Source organism: Lepidochelys kempii, chromosome 7 (assembly GCF_965140265.1).
Source record: "Lepidochelys kempii isolate rLepKem1 chromosome 7, rLepKem1.hap2, whole genome shotgun sequence".
In the NCBI taxonomy this organism is placed as follows: domain Eukaryota; kingdom Metazoa; phylum Chordata; order Testudines; family Cheloniidae; genus Lepidochelys; species Lepidochelys kempii.
Window position 1 is genome coordinate 16,767,033 of NC_133262.1, and position 18,699 is coordinate 16,785,731.

At 41.3% G+C, this 18,699-nt stretch overlaps 1 protein-coding gene across 12 annotated transcripts in view; it reads left to right on the plus strand.

The window, feature by feature from the left end:
* The window catches only part of GRM7 (glutamate metabotropic receptor 7), a 538,586-nt gene that overhangs the window by 19,799 nt on the left and 500,088 nt on the right, over positions 1-18,699 (plus strand). The window contains exon 2 of one of the 12 annotated variants that reach the window (XM_073351193.1): positions 1,683-1,718. The exons of 10 other annotated variants lie outside the window; for them this stretch is intronic. In XM_073351193.1, the coding sequence (XP_073207294.1) occupies positions 1,683-1,718 (36 nt within the window). Of the gene's footprint in view, positions 1-1,682; positions 1,719-1,751; positions 1,838-18,699 lie in introns of those variants that run through there. One more of the 12 variants, XM_073351198.1, reaches the window with a different exon arrangement.

The window sequence follows — 18,699 nt, forward strand, 5'->3', positions numbered from 1 at the left end:
CTCAAGACCGCATTCTGCAATTCTTATGCCAAGTGATTTCTAATTATTTCTTCAATATTTGAATAATGCCAACTTATTCATCAGACTGGAGATGCTTTCTCATGTCCACTCAAATCCATGGAAAGTTCACCATTGACTTCAATCTGTCTAAGGGTAGGTGTTTAAAATGTGTATGTTCAGTGGGAGCAAGCCTTGGCTCCTTATTTGATCTGACTTCCCTGAATATTTTGGTGTATTTTATTTGTTATCTTCTCTGACAATTTGAGGTTTTCACTGAGGTACTGAAATGTAGTGTTACTGTATTTATAAAGATCTCAGACCACTTTAGCGCCACCTGTCAGTTCTGCTACGATCATGCCTTCCTGTAAAAAGAGCACATGTCCATAGTCATATCAAGTTGTTGTCTGATAAAAAAAACAAATCCTACTTTTACCAACAGAAAATAGCAGATTGGGAGGGGGAAGTAAAAGCATAAATTAAAGGGGAACTGCCAACTGAAATTTTGGCCTCAAATTAACATTTTGTAAAAACAGGTTTTTTTAAAACCCAAGACCAATAGAAATGCTTCCATGAGTTTTAAATAAACATTTCTCTGTAGCATGTGAGATCCAAACTTTGCAGCACAAACCACCTGACAGTGAAATCTCATTTGAGATGTCATTGGCCTGTCTGAAAGTAATGCAAACAAAATCACCCCCCTCCCCCAAAACAATTAGCAATGAAATGTATTTTTAAAGTGCTTTCACATTTAATAATAGGGAGATTTCAAATGCACAAAGGGCATTTAGATGCCCAGTTCCCGTGGAAAGTCAGACACCTAATGCACATTTGAAACTTTGACAATCTTCCCCATATTGTGGTGGTAATAAATAAATCACTTCACTCATTATACTACATATGATTTTTAAGTTGACACTGTCCTTTTAAATTAAAAATGCCTTTATATGAAAATGACTTGTCATGAAGGCTGAGAGTAAGCACAGCATCAGTCATTAGGGACTTGCATCTTGTTTCAAATAAAAAAAATAACTTGACCTTTCCATTCCTCAGTCTCTCCTGTGGGGGCGGGGCGGGGGTCATGCCTATTCACATGAGTGTTGTGAAACTTAATTTGTTTAATGTCTGCAAGGTGCTTTGAGATCTTTGGTAGAGGTTGGTGTGTGTTTGGTTTTTTTTATGTAGCAATCCAAAGCTGTACTATAAAACTCCTGTTAAATGTGGTTATCAAGAACAATGTGTTTTTGCAATATGATGGGCCTGGGAGGACGTTAGGTTAATAAAGCAATGAATGTATCACATGAATTTATAAATACCATACTTTTACTAGTTATGGGTATAATTTTGCTACAGTATAAAATTGTTCATGTTACCTAAAGAAAATCTGTATCCCTTTCCTTAAGAGGAGACCTTTAATACTTCAAAAGAAAATAAGCACCTCTGTGCATGAGTACATTTAGAAAATGAGGGCGATGGGTCTTATAAAACTTCCTGCTAGATATGCGCAGAATGGATTAGAAATTGCCATGTTGGGTTACCATAGTTGATGCATGAGGAATGCATATGTCAATAAGAGACAGAGCTGTCCCTTGGGTAGGTTGAATTGGGGCGACCGCCCTGGGCCTAGTGCTTCGATAAAACTGGGACTGTCCCAATATTTAGCCCTTTGTCTTGTGTCCCGACAGATGTACGATCGGGATGCCATTTGTCCCAATATTCAGGTGAGGAGGCGGGCGAGGAGATGAAGCAGGCGAGCGGGGTGAAGAGGTGAACAGGGAGGCGAGCAGGAGGGTAGGAGACAGGCGGATGGACTGCAAGGAGGAGAGCGGCTGGCAGACAGGTGAGGAGGTGGGTGGCAGGCAGTCCAGCGGGAGTGAGGTGAGGGGGTGGGCAGTGAGGAGGCTGTCGGTCGGGCAGACGACAAGGAGACTAGTGGGGAGGCGAGTGGCAGGCAGGCGGATGAGGAGGAGTGTGGCAGCTGGGCCCCGCACCACTCTAGGGACAGCTCTGATAAGCGACACCATGCACATGCTTTTGGTGTGACATGTTGGCTGGGTGATGCCATAAACTTCACACATTTGTTTTTCTTAGTTACCACAACCATGCTGCTGTTCTGTGCTCAAAAATCCCATTGGCTCCAGTGTGCCATGTTCAGAATTAGAATAAGACTGTCAGTTTTAGTGCTGTAGCATGTCTTTGACATAGGGGTGGAACTCCCATTAAAGCTAACGAATTACAGTCACATCTTAATAAGAGAGTAAACCCCACAGCAGTAAATCAGCTGAAACACAAGTCATTCTTTGGATTACGAGAAATGTTGCAACAGTTTATTAAAAATATCAACCATTTTATAGTGTGAACCAGTTCATTTGCAGGAGTTGTAGTGTAAGCATGTTTCTTTCATGTACAGGATTTTGTTGTTTAGTGGTTAGTATGGTCTAGTTTTTTGTGGAATTTTTTTTTCTTCCCTTTTTTCCTGCTTCCAGCTTTAATTCTTATGTGATAAATTTATTTATTTTTCTGAAAACTCCTAAGAAGTCTGGGTAATTGATCTGACAGTTGATCCAAATCTCCAGGGTGAATCTTAGATAAGATGCTATGTAGTTCATAGAAAGAAGGAAAACAATCTGCTTGTGCTAGTACAAAGATATCATTGACATAACTAAGACAGCAAACTGCTCTTTCTTCTTTCATATTCTGTATTTTTCATATGTCCCATTTAAACCTTATTCAGCATAAATTAAGTGTGGCGTGTCTTAAAAATAACACAAGCTGTAAGAATCAGATGTTTTGGAGAAAATTTGATCTTTTTAATTTTGTTGTATATTCACTGACCTCGTCATCTTTGAGTTTTTGTGTCACAACAGTGAATGCGTTCTGTAAAACCAAATTAAAAATCCATTTTGTGAAATGTTGTAAACTCCAGAGTTGCACTGAGAATTATACTGCTTGGCTCTCTGGCTCACGCCTTGCCATGCTCATGAGGCTCATGTATGTCTCAATAGAATTGCAGTGGTTTCTTAGAAACAAAAATACAAGCTGTGTAGGCATCATAAATAAGTTGGTGACATTACCTGGCACACTAGCAGAAACCTATCTTATGGCACAACAAGCAAATCTTTTTAAATGGTATAAGCTGATGAGCATGAGTATAACAAAAAATCCCCTTCCATTATCCTCATTCTCCCCCCACCCCACCCTAAACCTGGTGAATAAATCATTGCATTTAATATGCACATAAGATTAATGGGTCACTTTTTCTTAATCAGTCATGACATCTGAAGTCTTGACAATGGGGTGAGTTAGAACTGCAGTGAGCTGTTCAAAACAGATTCACACTCGTGAAAATTTACTTAAATCCTGATCCTACAATCCCTTATGCACATGAGTCATCCTTATTTGTGTGAATTGGTCCCACTGAAAGGAATGACACTCATGGGGCTTTGCAGAATCAGTCCTTTGGTTTGCTGGGGAGGAGAGCTCCGAAGCAAGAAAAGCTAAAACCTGCTATTTTTATGTGTTTGCTGTTTGTTACTGTCTCTGAGACCAGTCACAGAGAGAGAGAGATGGGGGGCAGCAAGTCAGGGGGAGGGTACCAAACAAGAATATGTTCTAAGTGCGATGCTAGTAGACAGCTTGTATATTCTGGCCCCGATCATGTGCCACAAGTCAGGGTCACAAAAGTTAATATGCCAGTTACGTGGCAGGAGTTGGTGTCCGCTGCCTAGTAGCTACTATTATAGACCTGACTTGGGCAAACTTCCTGTTGCAGTCTGTGGAACTTGTGCCTGAGTAAAATCAGCAGGATTGGGCCTATGACTGGGATTAGTCTTCCAAAAAACCATAGGTGTCCACTTTGTCCCACAGGCCTTCAGTTCTAGTTTTTCCTGGAAAGGATTCTGTGCTCCTTCTCTCTTGAGAGTCCAGATGTCTCAGTCCAGAGGGAGGGAAGATGCATGGCTTTATGCCATCTGACTCTACCGGTAGGAGCTACTGTAAATTAGGGCAACATTACTTGCGCTGTTCTGCAGCTGAGAATCCCCTACAGTGCTCCACACAACAGGTAGGTCCCCTATGCTGCAGGGGATGCAAGATGGACAGAGATGCTTATGTCAGCTCTATACTGTTCCTGCACCGGGATATTTTCCCCTTGACCCATCATATTCCCCTTATGCCATCACAAGTAGGATGTGGGCCCATAATTGGTCCTATTGACTCCATTTAAATCCCAGAATATGACTCTTAGTACTACTGTCAAAAAAGCTGATTACATGCTTCATAAACTGCCCTGTATATTTTATTACAGGGAAAGGGCACACCCTAACTAAATGAAAGGTAGGTTGTTGCCCAGAGCCATCAATATTCTTAAAAGCTACAGTGATTTTAAAAATAGCAATCAGAAAAGAAAATGGACTGGAGGTACAGAGCACTCAAGCATCTAGGGATAGCCCCTTGATGGATCTCAATATCTGGTATGGGAGAATGGTAGCCAGATGGGGTTATCTGCTACTAAGGAGCATAATTGCTTTTCTCAAGCCTAATTCTGACAAGACACAAAAACAAAATAAAAACCGCAACAACCTCAGGCCTTTCGTGATTCTGCACAGACTTGATCCATTGAGTTACCCTGGCCTAGCCACACAACCATGCAGCTGAACAGCTTATCTGTCCTTCGAACTGAGCTCTGTGACCTTCCATGCTACACTGGGTCACAGATCATTACCACTCTACAGAGCTTTATGGTAACCCCAAGGGGAAAACCCCACATCTTTATAGGACTGATTCTTTGTAAAAACATGCATCCTGTAAAGTCACTGGATCTGTTTGAGTGTATTTAGTTGCTAATTTTACAAGGTCCAATTGTAATATATGGCCCAAATTATCTGGGTTGCAGATAAGCACTTGGTGCCAGTCTAGAAGAGGGGAGAAGCCTGACTTTGATACCTTTGCATGCTCCTTTATCCCCCAGTCCTGAGATCTAACCAAAATCTGCTCTGTCAGCAGCTGCCAGGGGCCATGATTGTGGGTTGGGATCACCTGAGCCGAGGCATTCCCCTGATGATTTGTGTTCATAGAGGAATCCTACTGTGGCCAGCTAAATTGTTCTTAAAGCTTCTTTGTGATGACAGAGTGGTGCAAAGCAGCCCTAAAATACTAGTGAACTGGCCCCCTGGGGTGTGTCTGAACAGAATCTGGCTGTGTTTTCCCTCCTTCAAATTTAAAGCAGCTCTCCCAACCTTTACAAGCCTGGCAAGCTTTTCTTTTTTATGTCATAGGGGGGAAAGCTTGCTCTCCGGTGGGTTTTTTTCCCGAACTCTCAGAGCTCTCATATAAATTAAGTGAAGCATGCTACATTTAGAATCTGTTTTTCTGAACAGTTGGCAAAGTGTGGCACATACTATTAAACCTGAATTCTCTGACAGATGCGGGGGAGGTAAGTAGCTCCCTGCATTCATTTAAAGGTATATAGTCCCATTTCTTTCTTTTCTTTTCTTTTTTTTTCCCCCCAGGCATCAGATTAAAAACATACATGTGAAGAAATGATTTGTAACTATTTAATTTTGATTTATAAAATACACCCTTTCATAGACATTGAAGTATAAATTAAAATTTTGTTAGATTGTAAACTCTTTGAAGCAAGGACTGATTATGTACAAAAAGAACAGGAGTACTTGTGGCACCTTAGAGACTAACAAATTTATCTGAGCATAAGCTTTTGTTGAAGTGAGCTGTAGCTCATGAAAGCTTATGCTTAAATAAATTTGTTAGCCTCTAAGGTGCCACAAGTCCTCCTTTTTCTTTTTGCAGATACAGACTAATATGGCTGCTACTCTGAAACCTGTGATTATGTACAGTGATTAGTGAATACTATGCATATGTAATCTCAGTTGGGGTCTCTACATGCTACTGTAATACAGATAAATAGTTATAACGATAAATACCCAGAAATGACAGGGACCAGTTGGTCAGTTGGTGTAAATCAGTCAGTGGCACTATGCTGATTTGCACCATCTGAGAATCTAGCACATTGGCTTTCAGAGGTGAGCAAAAAACAGGCAAGCAAACAACTCTAACCCCTCCAGGCAACCAATTCACCACCTCCTCTCAACGTTCTTGGGCAAAACAGAGAAACCCAACAGATAATAAGAGGAATCATCTTCTAGAGTAAAGGAAATTTCTGATGTCTTTCCCTCCCTCCCCCCTGACAGATTAACCTCTGGTCACCAGGACTGCAACTCTCCTCCCTTGATTCTCAGATTACATGGAGGATCATGGGAAGATGTTCATGTATGTTTGGATTAAGTATTAATAAATACTTCTGTTGTTTTTTGTCATTTTGTGTGCAGTTATTGTTGATAGGCAGAGTTGAATCATAGGTGAAAATATTGCTTGCGTGAATAAGCACTTACCGTTGGGAATAAGTGTTACACCATCTGGCCCATAGACTACACCTACCTTTCAGTGCTATAGTCACTGTCTGTGGACCAAGAGAAGTGTTGTCATCTTTTCTGTTTTTTATTGTGTGAGGCACTTTTTAAATTGGGATGCATGAAAGACATTTCTTTAATGCGCTGCATTTGTTTACCTAATTTTTCCAAGTTAAATAGAGGTTGGAAAAGGGGTACCACTTAATGACTCCCTTTTTGATAAGTGTTTTGGGTTTTACTTGCCTATGGTTTACCTTATCTTTATGATTTTTGATTAATTGTGTTACATTTAAAGGAGAGAGAAAATAGAAGGAAATAATACAGCTGCAATCATTCAACAATTGAGTAGAAATAATCCTGTTTGTTGTGTGTTAAACTTGGTTCTATCTTTATTATATGTATTCAGAGGGATTCAAGTTGTGAGAGGCACACAATGCATTGGTATTCTGAAGTCTTGTAAATATGCTGTCTGATCCAGTTCCATTATTCAGGCTATGGTAGCTGTACCAGGATTTGATTTCTCCCTGCCTTTTTTGGACCTTTTTACTAACTAAGCATTTTTACCCATCATGTTCATATATCTCCCGTCTTCTGAGGACTAAATTAATCTCGGTGTCAAGGGCAGGTGCAAGGCCCTCTACGCCACTCTGGATCTATTCCAGGTATCAGATGGCTCTGGCAGTCCAGGGCTGCCTTAGTGTGAACCATGGAACTGGTCTCCATGCTGGCCTATGTGAAGATAAAGAACAGCTCCTTATTGGTCTGCCTGGACCCTAAAATATCACAGTGCCCCACAAAGTTACACTATCCTTCTCTTCCAGCAGGCTCTGTCTTCCTGGAATTCTTTCCTTGAAGTCAGAGAGGCTCCATAATCTATTATCTCTCTCTTTCCCGCCCCGAATATTCTTCCTCTCTTGAGTGTTCAATGTGTGAGGGGAAAACCTATTCATGGTAAATTGTAGATGCTTCTAAAATTGATAACTTGAGATTTCCCTCTTCCCCGAGGCATGAAAAGATGGCCGGTTTTCAGAAAAAGGGGTATGAAATATATTCCCAACACTTTAAACTATCAACTTTTAACTGTTTTTAGCTACAAGTGGAATATTCAGAATATATGGTGGTGTGGTATAAAGATTTTAATAACTCACAATTTGGAAGTGTTGCATAGCTCACTTGTGGCTTTGTCACTTATCTATTGCTGTCTCTAATTAGGATAATTAAAACCACATCGTAGGTGCATAGACATAGCGATATTATTTATAATGAAAGTGAGATGCCAAAACTCTGTCATGACCCATTAAGCTGTACAGTGAGATGGCAAACAGAGGTAGCTACCAATTTTGTAATGTTCTCTGCACCACAGGAATCAACTGAGATGACTGCAGGCTGTAGTTGACCTATCTGTCTTTGAATTAAAGGGAAATTGAACCAAACAGCCTAATGAATCTTTTTTGATTTTGCCAATTCTTATTGACTCCTGTAATTGTCTTAATGAGGCACTGCATTTAAGTTGTCCACCCACTTTCTCTTTGGAGCTGTTCCAAAAGTCTGATTTCATATGCACACTGTCTTGAAGCTGTAGCTATGCTTTAGAGACTGTACTTGCATAACTACATCACCTTAGTTATGCTGGTTTAACCCCATAGTGCAGATGCAGCCGACACTGATTTGAAGGGGTTTTCCCATTTGTGTAGGAATTCCACCTCCCCTAAGGAAGTTAGCTGCACTGATGGATCCATTTCTTCAATCAGCTTAGCTGCATCTACGTTGGACATTAAAATACCATTGCTGTGGTTTTTTTTCACATCCCTACCTGAGATAGTTATGTCAACCTAACCAGTGATGAGCTGTCAAAATCTTAACAACGGGTTCCCTCCTCACCCCACGAGGGGGTTGTTGACTGCCCCCAGAACCGGGCAGGAGGGTCTCGTGGGCCACCGTAGTGGGTTCCCACCCCACCCCACCCCACCCCTAAGAGCCAGAGGCACCTGCCGGGGGGCGAGGTGGGGAGTCCCGGCAGTGCTTACCTGGGGCAGCTCCCAGGAAACATCCGGTAGGTCCCTCTGGCTCCTAGGGGCGGGGGAGCATAGCTAGGGGGGAGCAGGGGGAGCGGCCGCTCCCCCACTGATCACATCAAAAGTGGCACCTTAGGCACAGACTCCCTGGGTGCTCTGGGGCTGGAGCACCCAAGGGGAAAATTTGGTGGGTGCAGAGCACCCACTGGCAGCTCCCCATCCCATGCCTGGCTGCAGCTCACCTCCGTTCTGCCTCCACCTCCTCCCCTGAATGCACCGCCCCACTCTGCTTCTCCGTGCCCCCGCCCCTCCCCGCTGGCTTCCCGCGAATCAGCTGTTCGGCGGGAAGCCTGGGAGGGCTGAGAAGCAGGCGGTGGCTTCACACTCAGGCTGAGGGTGGTGGAGGTGAGCTGGGGCGGGGAGCGGTTCCCCTGCGCCCCTCCCCGCCAGGTTACCTGCTGCGGCGTGGGCGGCCCTCCTCGTGCCCTCCCCCCTGCCCCTGCTCACCTCTGCTCCGCCTCCCTGGGCCTGAGCGGGAAGCCGTCACTTGCTTCTCAGCCTGACCCGGCTTCCTGCCAAAGAGCTGATTCTCAGGAAGCCTGGGGGGGGGGGGGGGGCAGAGAAGCAGAGCGGGGCGGCATGTTCAGGGGAGGAGGCAGAGGTGAGGTGAGCTGGGGCTGGAGGTGGGGCGGGGAGCTGCCGGTCGGTGCTCTGCACCCACCAAATTTTCCCCTTGGGTGCTCCAGGGCTGGAGCACCCGTGGAGTTGGCGCCTAAGACGCCACTTTTGGCTGGTTAAATTTAGAAGCCCTTTTAGAACCGGTTGTCCCTCGCGGAACAACCGGTTCTAAAAGGGCTTCTAAATTTAACAACCGGTTCTAGCAAACCGGCTCCAGCTCACCACTGAACCTAACTTTTTAAAATGTAGATCAAACCTGAGGTTAATAGCTTTTAAAAGACAAAGTTTCTGTGTTTGTTTAAACATTCCTAGAAGAATGATGTTTTACACAGAGAAACTGTATGTTTCCTTTTCAGGAAAAGTTTCAGGCTTTAACAGTCTGGTTACAATTGTTTTGTAGGGTGTTTTTGCTTGTTTTGTTTTTAATTAACTTGAACTTGTTCTTAAATATTTTATGCAAGATATAAAATCCAGATAGAGATAAAGCTGCTTCTGTTTATAAAAGTGACTATTGTTTTTTAGATTAATTGCAATAAGTTACAATAATTGTGGGTGCAAAAATGTGGTGATAAAAATGCTTCTCTGCATATATCCGCTATTTGTCACACTTGACTAATTTTTTACCTATTAAAGAACTCAGAATTTATAATATTGTGTGTGTGTGTGTATGTATATGTGTGTATATATATATATAATTCCCTGGCAGTTATTTTTATATGATCTGTTCTTTCCAGATGAATAGTTTATTTTTCCCTCAACCCAGCTCTAGATAGGATGTGTATTGCAATAAGGCCTTCCGAGGGTTACGCAGAAGGAGATTATTGAAAAAGGATTAAGGGATGCATTTGACTTTAGAAGAGGAATTGGTTAACAGGGAGACTACAGCGTGTCGTACTGAAAGGTGAACTGTCAGGCTGGAGGGAGGTTACCAATGGAGTTCCTCAGGGATCGGTTTTGGGACCAGTCTTATTTAATCTTTTTATTACTCACCTCGGCACAAAAAGTGGGAGTGTGCTAATAAAGTTTGCAGATGATACAAAGCCAATTTAGAGAGAGACCGGGATATCATACAGGAAGATCTGGATGACCTTCTGGAGTAATAGTAATAGGATGAAATTTAATACTGAGAAGTGTAAGGTCATGCATTTAGGAATTAATAACAAGAATTTTAGTTATAAGCTAGGGACGCATCAATTAGAAGTAACAGAGGAGGAGAAGGACCTTGGAGTATTGGTTGATCATAGGATGACTATGAGCTGTCAATGTGATATGGCTGTGAGAAAAGCTAATACGGTCTTGGGATGCATTAGGCAAGGTATTTCCAGTAGAGATAAGGAGGTTTTAGTACCGTTATACAAGGCACTGGTGAGACCTCACCGGGAATACTGTGTGCAGTTCTGGTCTCTCATATTAAAGAAGGATGAATTCAAACTGGAACAGGTACAGAGAAGGGCTACTAGGATGATCCGAGGAATGGAAAACCTGTCTTATGAAAGGAGACTCAAGGAGCTTGGCTTGTTTAGCCTAACCAAAAGAAGGGTTGAGGGGAGATATGATTGCTCCCTCTAAATATACCAGAGGGATAAATACCAGAGAGGGAGAGGAATTATTTAAGCTCAGTACCAATGTGGACACAAGAACTAATGGATACAAACTGGTTATCGGAAGTTTAGACTTGAAATTAGACGAAGGTTTCTAACCATCAGAGGAGTGAACTTTTGGAATAGCCTTCCAAGGGAAGCAGTGGGGGCAAAAGACCTGTCTGGCTTTAAGATTAAACTAGATAAGTTTATGGAGGAGATGGTATGATGGGATAGTATGATTTTGGCAATTAATTATCTTTAAATATTCATAGTAAATAGGCCAATGGCCTGTGATGGGATGTTAGATGGGGTGGGATCTGAGTTATTACAGAGAATTCTTTCCTGGGTATCTGGCTGGTGAATCTTGCCCATATGCTCAGGGTTCAGCTGATCGCCATATTTAAGGTTGGGAAGGAATTTTCCTCCAGGGCAGATTGGAAGAGGCTCTGGAGGTTTTTTGCCTTCCTCTGTAGCCTGGGGCACGGGTCACTTGCCGGAGAATTCTCTGCTCCTTGAAGTCTTTAAACCATGATTTGAGGACTTCAATAGCTCAGACATAGGTGAGAGGTTGATCGCAGGAGTGGGTGGGTGAGATTCTGTGGCCTGCATTGTGCAGGAGGTCAGACTAGATGATCTTAATGGTCCCTTCTGACCTTGATATCTGTGAATTTGAGTTTATTCCTGGATAGATGGACACAGCCATCAGGTAAACAAGAAACTGTCCACAGCATGGAGCATCTCTGAATCAGATCACTGTTGTTAGTGTTTAAAAATACCTCCACCATCTGTTCCTCTTTGTAACATGCAGTTTCCCAGTCCATAGTAGCACTGCTTTCTTAAATAAGGATACATTGTTTGACAGCTATTGTATGGAGTTGGTTTAGTTGGGGAAGTGTATCTGTATACTTGATTTGGGATTGTTGGTATAATTTCTTCATTTCCATAGTCCCAGGACATCGTTGGCATTCAAAGAGGTTCCACCCTCATGGGAAGAACAACAAATCCACAGATCAAGTGGTGCAAAGGTTACAGAAAAGGGCTAGGAAGAGCTCTGTAATTTTATTCTAAAAGGTTTTATACATGGCAGGCAGGGCCTATAATAGAATAGACTGAGTTCTCTGAGCCAGGGTTGTTGGATATGGTGGCCTAGTGTTACCATAGTTTTACTTATACAGAAGTACATATTTCATTATTGAGTGAACTTGGTTGCCATGAAAGTTACCAAAATGGCAACCTTGAAGACTGAATGCTGAGGTTATCCCAGCTGAACAAAATATTCTTATAGGCCACCAAACATCCATCAGATGGTAACAAGTTTTGATTATTACCAGTCTGGGCAGATTTGAACAAGTGACTCAGAGGTCCTTTTGGGATCCAGGAAGTGGGTGGGCAGAAGCCCGGTCACTGCTAAAGGACCTCCCCCGAGCCTAAGGGGAGGATCCACAGGTCCAGGATTCCAAATAATTACAGGGGACAACTAAGGAGATAAAATAAATGGGACTCAGAGGTGAAAGGCAGGCATATTCCATTGCTGGAAAGTTTTTTTTTTTTTGGGGGGGGGGGACAAGAAAAAGTTTATTCACTGAAAGTCAGTTCATTTTCATCATGAATTTGCCAAATAGCTTGGAGGGCCTAAAATATTTGGGGGTCTGGATTCAGAAGGAGACTTAGAGGCACCATCTGCGAAACGAGGGGAGAAAGTGGTTGCCATTCACCTGTAATGTGGGAGACCCAGGTTCAAATCCCTGCTCCAAATCAGGCAGAGTGGGGACTTGAAACCAGTCTCCAACATTCTTGTGCTCTAATCATGGGGCTATAAGGTACAGGCAAGGGGAGCACCACGAACTCTGTTTTTTGTGAATGGCATTTCTAAAATTTCCTTCACTTTTAATTTTTTTAAATGAAATATTTTATTTCAACCAAAATGCAGATCTCCCCCCCCGCCCGGGGGGCAGAAAATTAAAACAAACAACCTCCCCCCCCCACACACACACATCTTTTTTGTTTAGGGTCAACCTGAAATTTTTTTTTTACAACTTACTGTAATCCAATCTAAAAAACAAATCACTTATTTCCACAGCTTTAATTACCAGTCTCCCAGCCATCCAGTCCTCCTGTGTTTATGCACATACTCATGTAGACTGGATTGGTTAGGGATGTGTGAATCACCATACAGGTCAGAATATGTTGAGTTTTAAGGATTGCTTATTTAAGGGAAAGCATTAACTGTAAATACGGAGTAATTTTACCATGACCACCACATTCATTAGGCTTGAAATTATTTCCTTTTGTATGCTGAAATTTGTTGACAATTAGGCATGCAAAATGACCCATAGGATTGTTTTTGTTCTGTAACATGAGGGAACTTTACTTGTATTTACAAAAAGCCAGGCATATGCCTTTAAATATGTTTTAAATACTGACCTTTTTGAAAAGCTATGATAGATATGAACAAGTGAAATTCATTAAAATATTTCTAATTTCCTGACATTAAAATAGGAAGGACTTCTTATTGTGCATCTACTCAAACAGACCTCATCAAATGTCCTAGTTTAACAAAGGGCCCTTGACTGTGTGCACGCCAATGAACTTGACTATTGAATTTACAAATCTGTGCTAATACATGCTCGACAAAAGTCAGGGGGTTCTTTCTGTGTAGACACAGATGTCTTACAATTCATTAGTGTGGTATAAATAGAGCATTTCAGGGCAACATTAAATTCAGGACACATTTAAAATACAAAAGACTGACTAATATTAATATACATACTTTCAAGATGGCTCTAATTTATTTATAATGTGGGCAAAATTGGACTTCTAGCCACTTGCTATACCATAATGATGAATAAAACCACTTGGATTTAGAGTTTGTCAGAATTTTTCCAATCGAACATGCTCTGTTGGAAAATACTGACTCATGGAAACCAAATTATTCTCAAGAAAGGGTCAATTGTGATTGATTGCAATCTAACTTTTTTTTTTACAGTGTTTGAAATTGTCAAAACATTTTTTTCAGAACATTTTTGAAAGCCAATTATAGATTAAAACAAATACTTAAATTACTGCAATGTAACATTCCAATGGATTTGAAAGGAAACCTTTTGGATTTTTGGCTTCCAAAAATTTGAGATTTCGACTTTTTGGCCTGATATAAGATGGGAAAATTTTCAATATCTCAATTTTTCACAGGACGAGAAATCTGTTTCCACCCAATTCAACTTGAGTTTCACTGGATATTGAAAATAATAGACAGAATTGTGCCTTGATGCCCATTTGTTTACTATTTTGATTGTATTATGATAGCCCCTAAAGGTCCCAATCAGGATTAGGGACCCATTGTGCTAGTCTGTACAAATATAGACAGTTTCTGCCCTAAAACACTTGAAATATAAATGAAAAAGATAAAGGATAGGAGGAAAGCTGAATTATCTCAATTTCTCAGATAGAGAATTGAGAGACAGAGAGATGAAGTGAATTGGCTTAGATCATAGGAAGTGTGAGAGAAAGATGGGAATTGAATTTTGATATCCTGAGTCTTAAACACAAGATCACCCTTGTCCTGGACTGTAAAGGAAGAATTTGGCTCAGTACAGTAAGGCCTAGATCTGAGAAAAAGATTTGTGGGCTGGCTATCCATGTAATACTTTCCTCAGCATCCTTTTTGTCTCTTTAAGTTTCTCCTTTCTAAGGCAAAATCCTGCTACCAGATCAGTAGTGGGTCTTGACAACAATGATTTGCTCTCCCAGGGTGCCCAGATCATCATCATTGTTGTCAGATTTTTATTTTTTTTTGCAGTAAGGACAGCAAATCACCGACTGATATTTGTTGTATGGATTTGAGAGCATACTTTTGTCCTTAAATCACCTCATTTTCTGTCCTGTTATTTTGTTACTATGCTCAAATGATTATATTAAATAGCAGGCATCAAAATGTCAAGCAGAGGCAAAATTAAGTACCAGTTTGTTAAAAATACAATACATGGTGGAATTCGTACTTTATATCCAAAGAGAAAACAGCACAAAGTGGAGATGAATGGAAAACAGTGACATGGCTGAGGGGAGATCCAGCAGGAAAAGAATGGGCCAAAAGAGAGATGGGGCAGGGGGAGAGGATAGACGAGGGAGTAAGACTGGCAAAAGAAAAAATAAACACAAATATTGATGAAACATGCATTTGTTATAAAATCAATAATGAAGTCAGACACAAAGTATTTTCTGTTGCTACAAAGAGAAGATGAATATTCACAAGCAAGTCCGTTCAATATATACTGTATGTGCATGCAAATATTTTTTCCAAAGGAAATTCAGCAGAGTTATTTGTTCTTTCATTTTCCTGCCCAGAGATTTCTCAAATGTCCTTGTAGGAAAAGGTTGAGAGTTCCCAAAGACAATTCTTCTTTAAGAATGTGTTTCACCTGTGGGTAGATGACACTGATGCTGAGAAATGAAGTACTTTGAGAGTTGAACTGATTAGAAAGCTAGTAGCACAGTCTCAGAAAAAAATCCCCCATTGCTATAAAGTGTCTGTGAATCTGAGTGTTTTTGCAGTAATTTCTTTGGTATCCTGCCCATTAGAATCCAACCAATCCTGTATATTAAACCCATCTGAATAAGCAGAACAAAGTTTCAGTTTGATACGGTATTCTTCTCTGCTTCCTGCTCTAAACTGTTGAGTAATTTTGCTGGAGTCTCCTTCTGTGCCTATTGAGGTGAATAGGATGATTGAATAAGCACAGAATCAGTAAGTTGATCAGCAACTGCTTTTCACCCAGAAGTAGTTGTCGTTGAGGTGTGTGTGTGTGTGAAGTGATCTCTAGATACAGCCTAATCGCTCTCTTTTTTGGGAGGAGGAAAGGTAGGATGTGGGGTAAAGCACTTCAGGTGTCTTTAGGGTAGAGGAAAGTAAATAAAAGATTATTCTTTTAATTTATTAATACCTTGCATTCTGTCTGCCCCAATGAAAAAAATAATGATTTTCCCCTTATGTAAGAACACTTATCAAATAAATGTGCTAGTCTCTAAGGTGCCACAGGTACTCCTTTTCTTTTCGAGAATACAGACTAACACGGCGGCTACTCTGAAACCTGGCTAACTCTATGCATCTTTCTCAAGGCTTTACTCTCTCTTCCAGGAACAGCTTGCGATGTATTTTCCAGAAAATTTGCCTGAACTGCAGTTTTTATTCATAATGAGCAACTTTATTTGTGAAGTCCATAATTACATTTATTTTTGTATGAGTAACCACATATGAATTGTTCTATTAGCTAAGTGCCATGAGGACAATTGGCCATAAATAAGATACATTCAAGCCACGTTATGATTGATCAAAAATGATGCATTACAGTTTTTTTCTATAACAAAGCTATTGAATTCAGTGTTCTGTTGTCATGAATTTCTCACTCATCCACAAAAAGTCACTCTCCTTCAAAACTACATTTCATATCATCTCTGCGTTCTCCAAATGAGGCAATAATTCAAATAAATCTACACTTACTGAGTAAAATAAAAATGAACTGTGCATTATTGGTAATAAATATCCAACTTATTTATTTAGAGCAGAGGTAAACCAATCCAGTTCCAAGCTCATGATCTGTCTGTGCGTAGGGTTGCCGACTCTGACTGAAGCTATTCCCGGATATTATTTTGTACAACATGACGTAATCTCATTTTCTTAAAATATCCTATTTAAAATCTCCTGAATTGCTTTCAATAGTCACCAGGATGTCAATGTCTATTCTGGGAGACTCCAGGCCAATCCTGCAGGGTTGGCAACCCAATCTGTGTGGCGGATAGTCTACCCGGTGGCCTGTATTGAGTGCCTGAGAAAACTGAGGAATTTTCAGTTGTATTCAGAAGTGGATATGACCATCTCAGCACACATGACATCACATGTACAACAGGCTGAATAAAATACAGGCTTAGTTTGTGTGTGTTTTGAGACCCCAGAGAAGTAATATCACATTAATCATGGCAAAAACCCCAAACCGTTTTTAGACCTTTTAATGTGGATTGCCAGTAGCAGGACCTTAAGGACCATGCTGTCCTCTACACCTCCACAGAAGGAAGGGATCAAATTGTGATAGATGTGCTGGGGGGGGGTGGATGAGGGGGGGGGCGGGAAGGTAGCATCATACTCACTTCCTCCCAACCTTCCAGAGCTGTGTATGTGTGGGAGGGAATGGGGCTGCAGGTGCTTTCCATGACTTTACCATGACATTTCCCTCCCACACCAAGGAATGGAGGGGAAAAGCCTCAGCCCTCATGGTGGGTGAGGCTATGAGGTCAGCTGCTGGATGACACAGCCCCTGGCACTACAGATGAGGGAGACTGGGAGCCGGTACAGAGAACTCCTGTGATTTCCCCCACCCTCCCTTAATATTCTCCCCCCCCCCCCCCACAAATAAATCTTTCCACATCCTATTAACTTTAGAGGGATGAAGTGTCATGGGAGGAGGATGAACCCCCTGCTACTTCAGGGGATGAAAACAAACTCTTCAGAACCTCAAAATAGGTTCTGTTAATTTCTCACTGAAAATTAGCCAGGCCTTTTTTTTGCCAGAACCAATATTCTAGCTTTTTTTCCATAGATATGGCATTTTTAATAGGACATTTATGGACTTGAAGGAGGCCCTATCCTGTGTGTAATATGCACACAGTCCCTGCTGACTTTAATTGTACTTGCGTGTTTGCATCTGAGGGTAGAATCGGGGCCCACTAATCAATATTGTGCTGATAATGAGGGGGGAAATTTGTAACCCCATATATGACTTAAGCAGGAATCCATGTGAAAATCTGCTACACCAAGGGTTTTTTTACGGTTTTTTTTTTAAAGCAATCTAAGTTGCTAAAAGTCAACCTTTTTTCATAAGCCAGACAACTGGCACATGTTTACATCCTTATTTCAGTTTATTGGTACAATGCAGCTATTGCCTCAAGCAGGAACAAAGCCAGCCTAAAGGCAACATGTTTGGTTGGATAGCTATATGAAGTGAAGCATTTTCAAGCAACATCATAACAAATAGCAGCATGGTTTGAAACATAAGCTGACACGTTGGGAGAGCAATGAACATGAAGTTTTGTATATAATTGCATACAGATACTAGGTCATTTATTCCTGGTTTAACTGTATTAACACCAATAGTACTGTACCCAGGATGAATTCGACCTACTGTTTTTTTCCAACCCATTGCCATTTAGAGTCACTTACGGTATGTCTACACTGCAATTCAATGACTCGGGCTCATGGGGCTTGGGCTAAGGCAGTGTTTAATTGTCGCTTAGATGCTTGGGCTGGAGCCTAGGCTCTAGGACCCTGCGAGGTAAGAAGACCCCAGAGTCTACACTGCAATTAAACATCCCCTTACCCTGATCCCTGTGAGTCCGCATCAGCTTGTGGGTTTTTAATGGCAATTTAGACATTCCCACTGAAACCATAAGCCAAATTCATCCTTGGTGTAACTCCACTGAACTTATTATAGTCAAGTCTTTTTATCTCTGCAAGTTCCAATGTGTCACAGAAAAATGTCAAAGCAGGATTTACATGTGTGAGGAATCCCCATGCTGGAGAGATTGCGTTGTGGTTTGAAATATAGCATTCAAAAAGTGTATCGGCCTGCGCAGATTTGTATATATCAAAGGACATGTGTGAAGGCTTGACTGTGTTTCTTTCTGTGACGATGTAACAATACAAGAGACAGCTCAGTGAAAACTGCACACTGGGTCACATGTTTAGTCTTTAGATTGCTAGTATTACAATCTGCAAAAATATTTGAGTTAAACCTACATGTACCCAAAAGTTCGATTGTCAATTGATGACAATCGCAAAATAAGCTATACTATGTGCATATTAAACAAGATAGGAACTTGTCCTTAGGATGAGTCATTTCAATGATAGAAGAAAATGTTCGGCTATTCACACAAGGGGCTCCTTGCATTGAAAATGTTGTCAGGAGAGAGGGCTTTTGTGCCCCAGCCTCCTACGTGTCACTCATATCATAG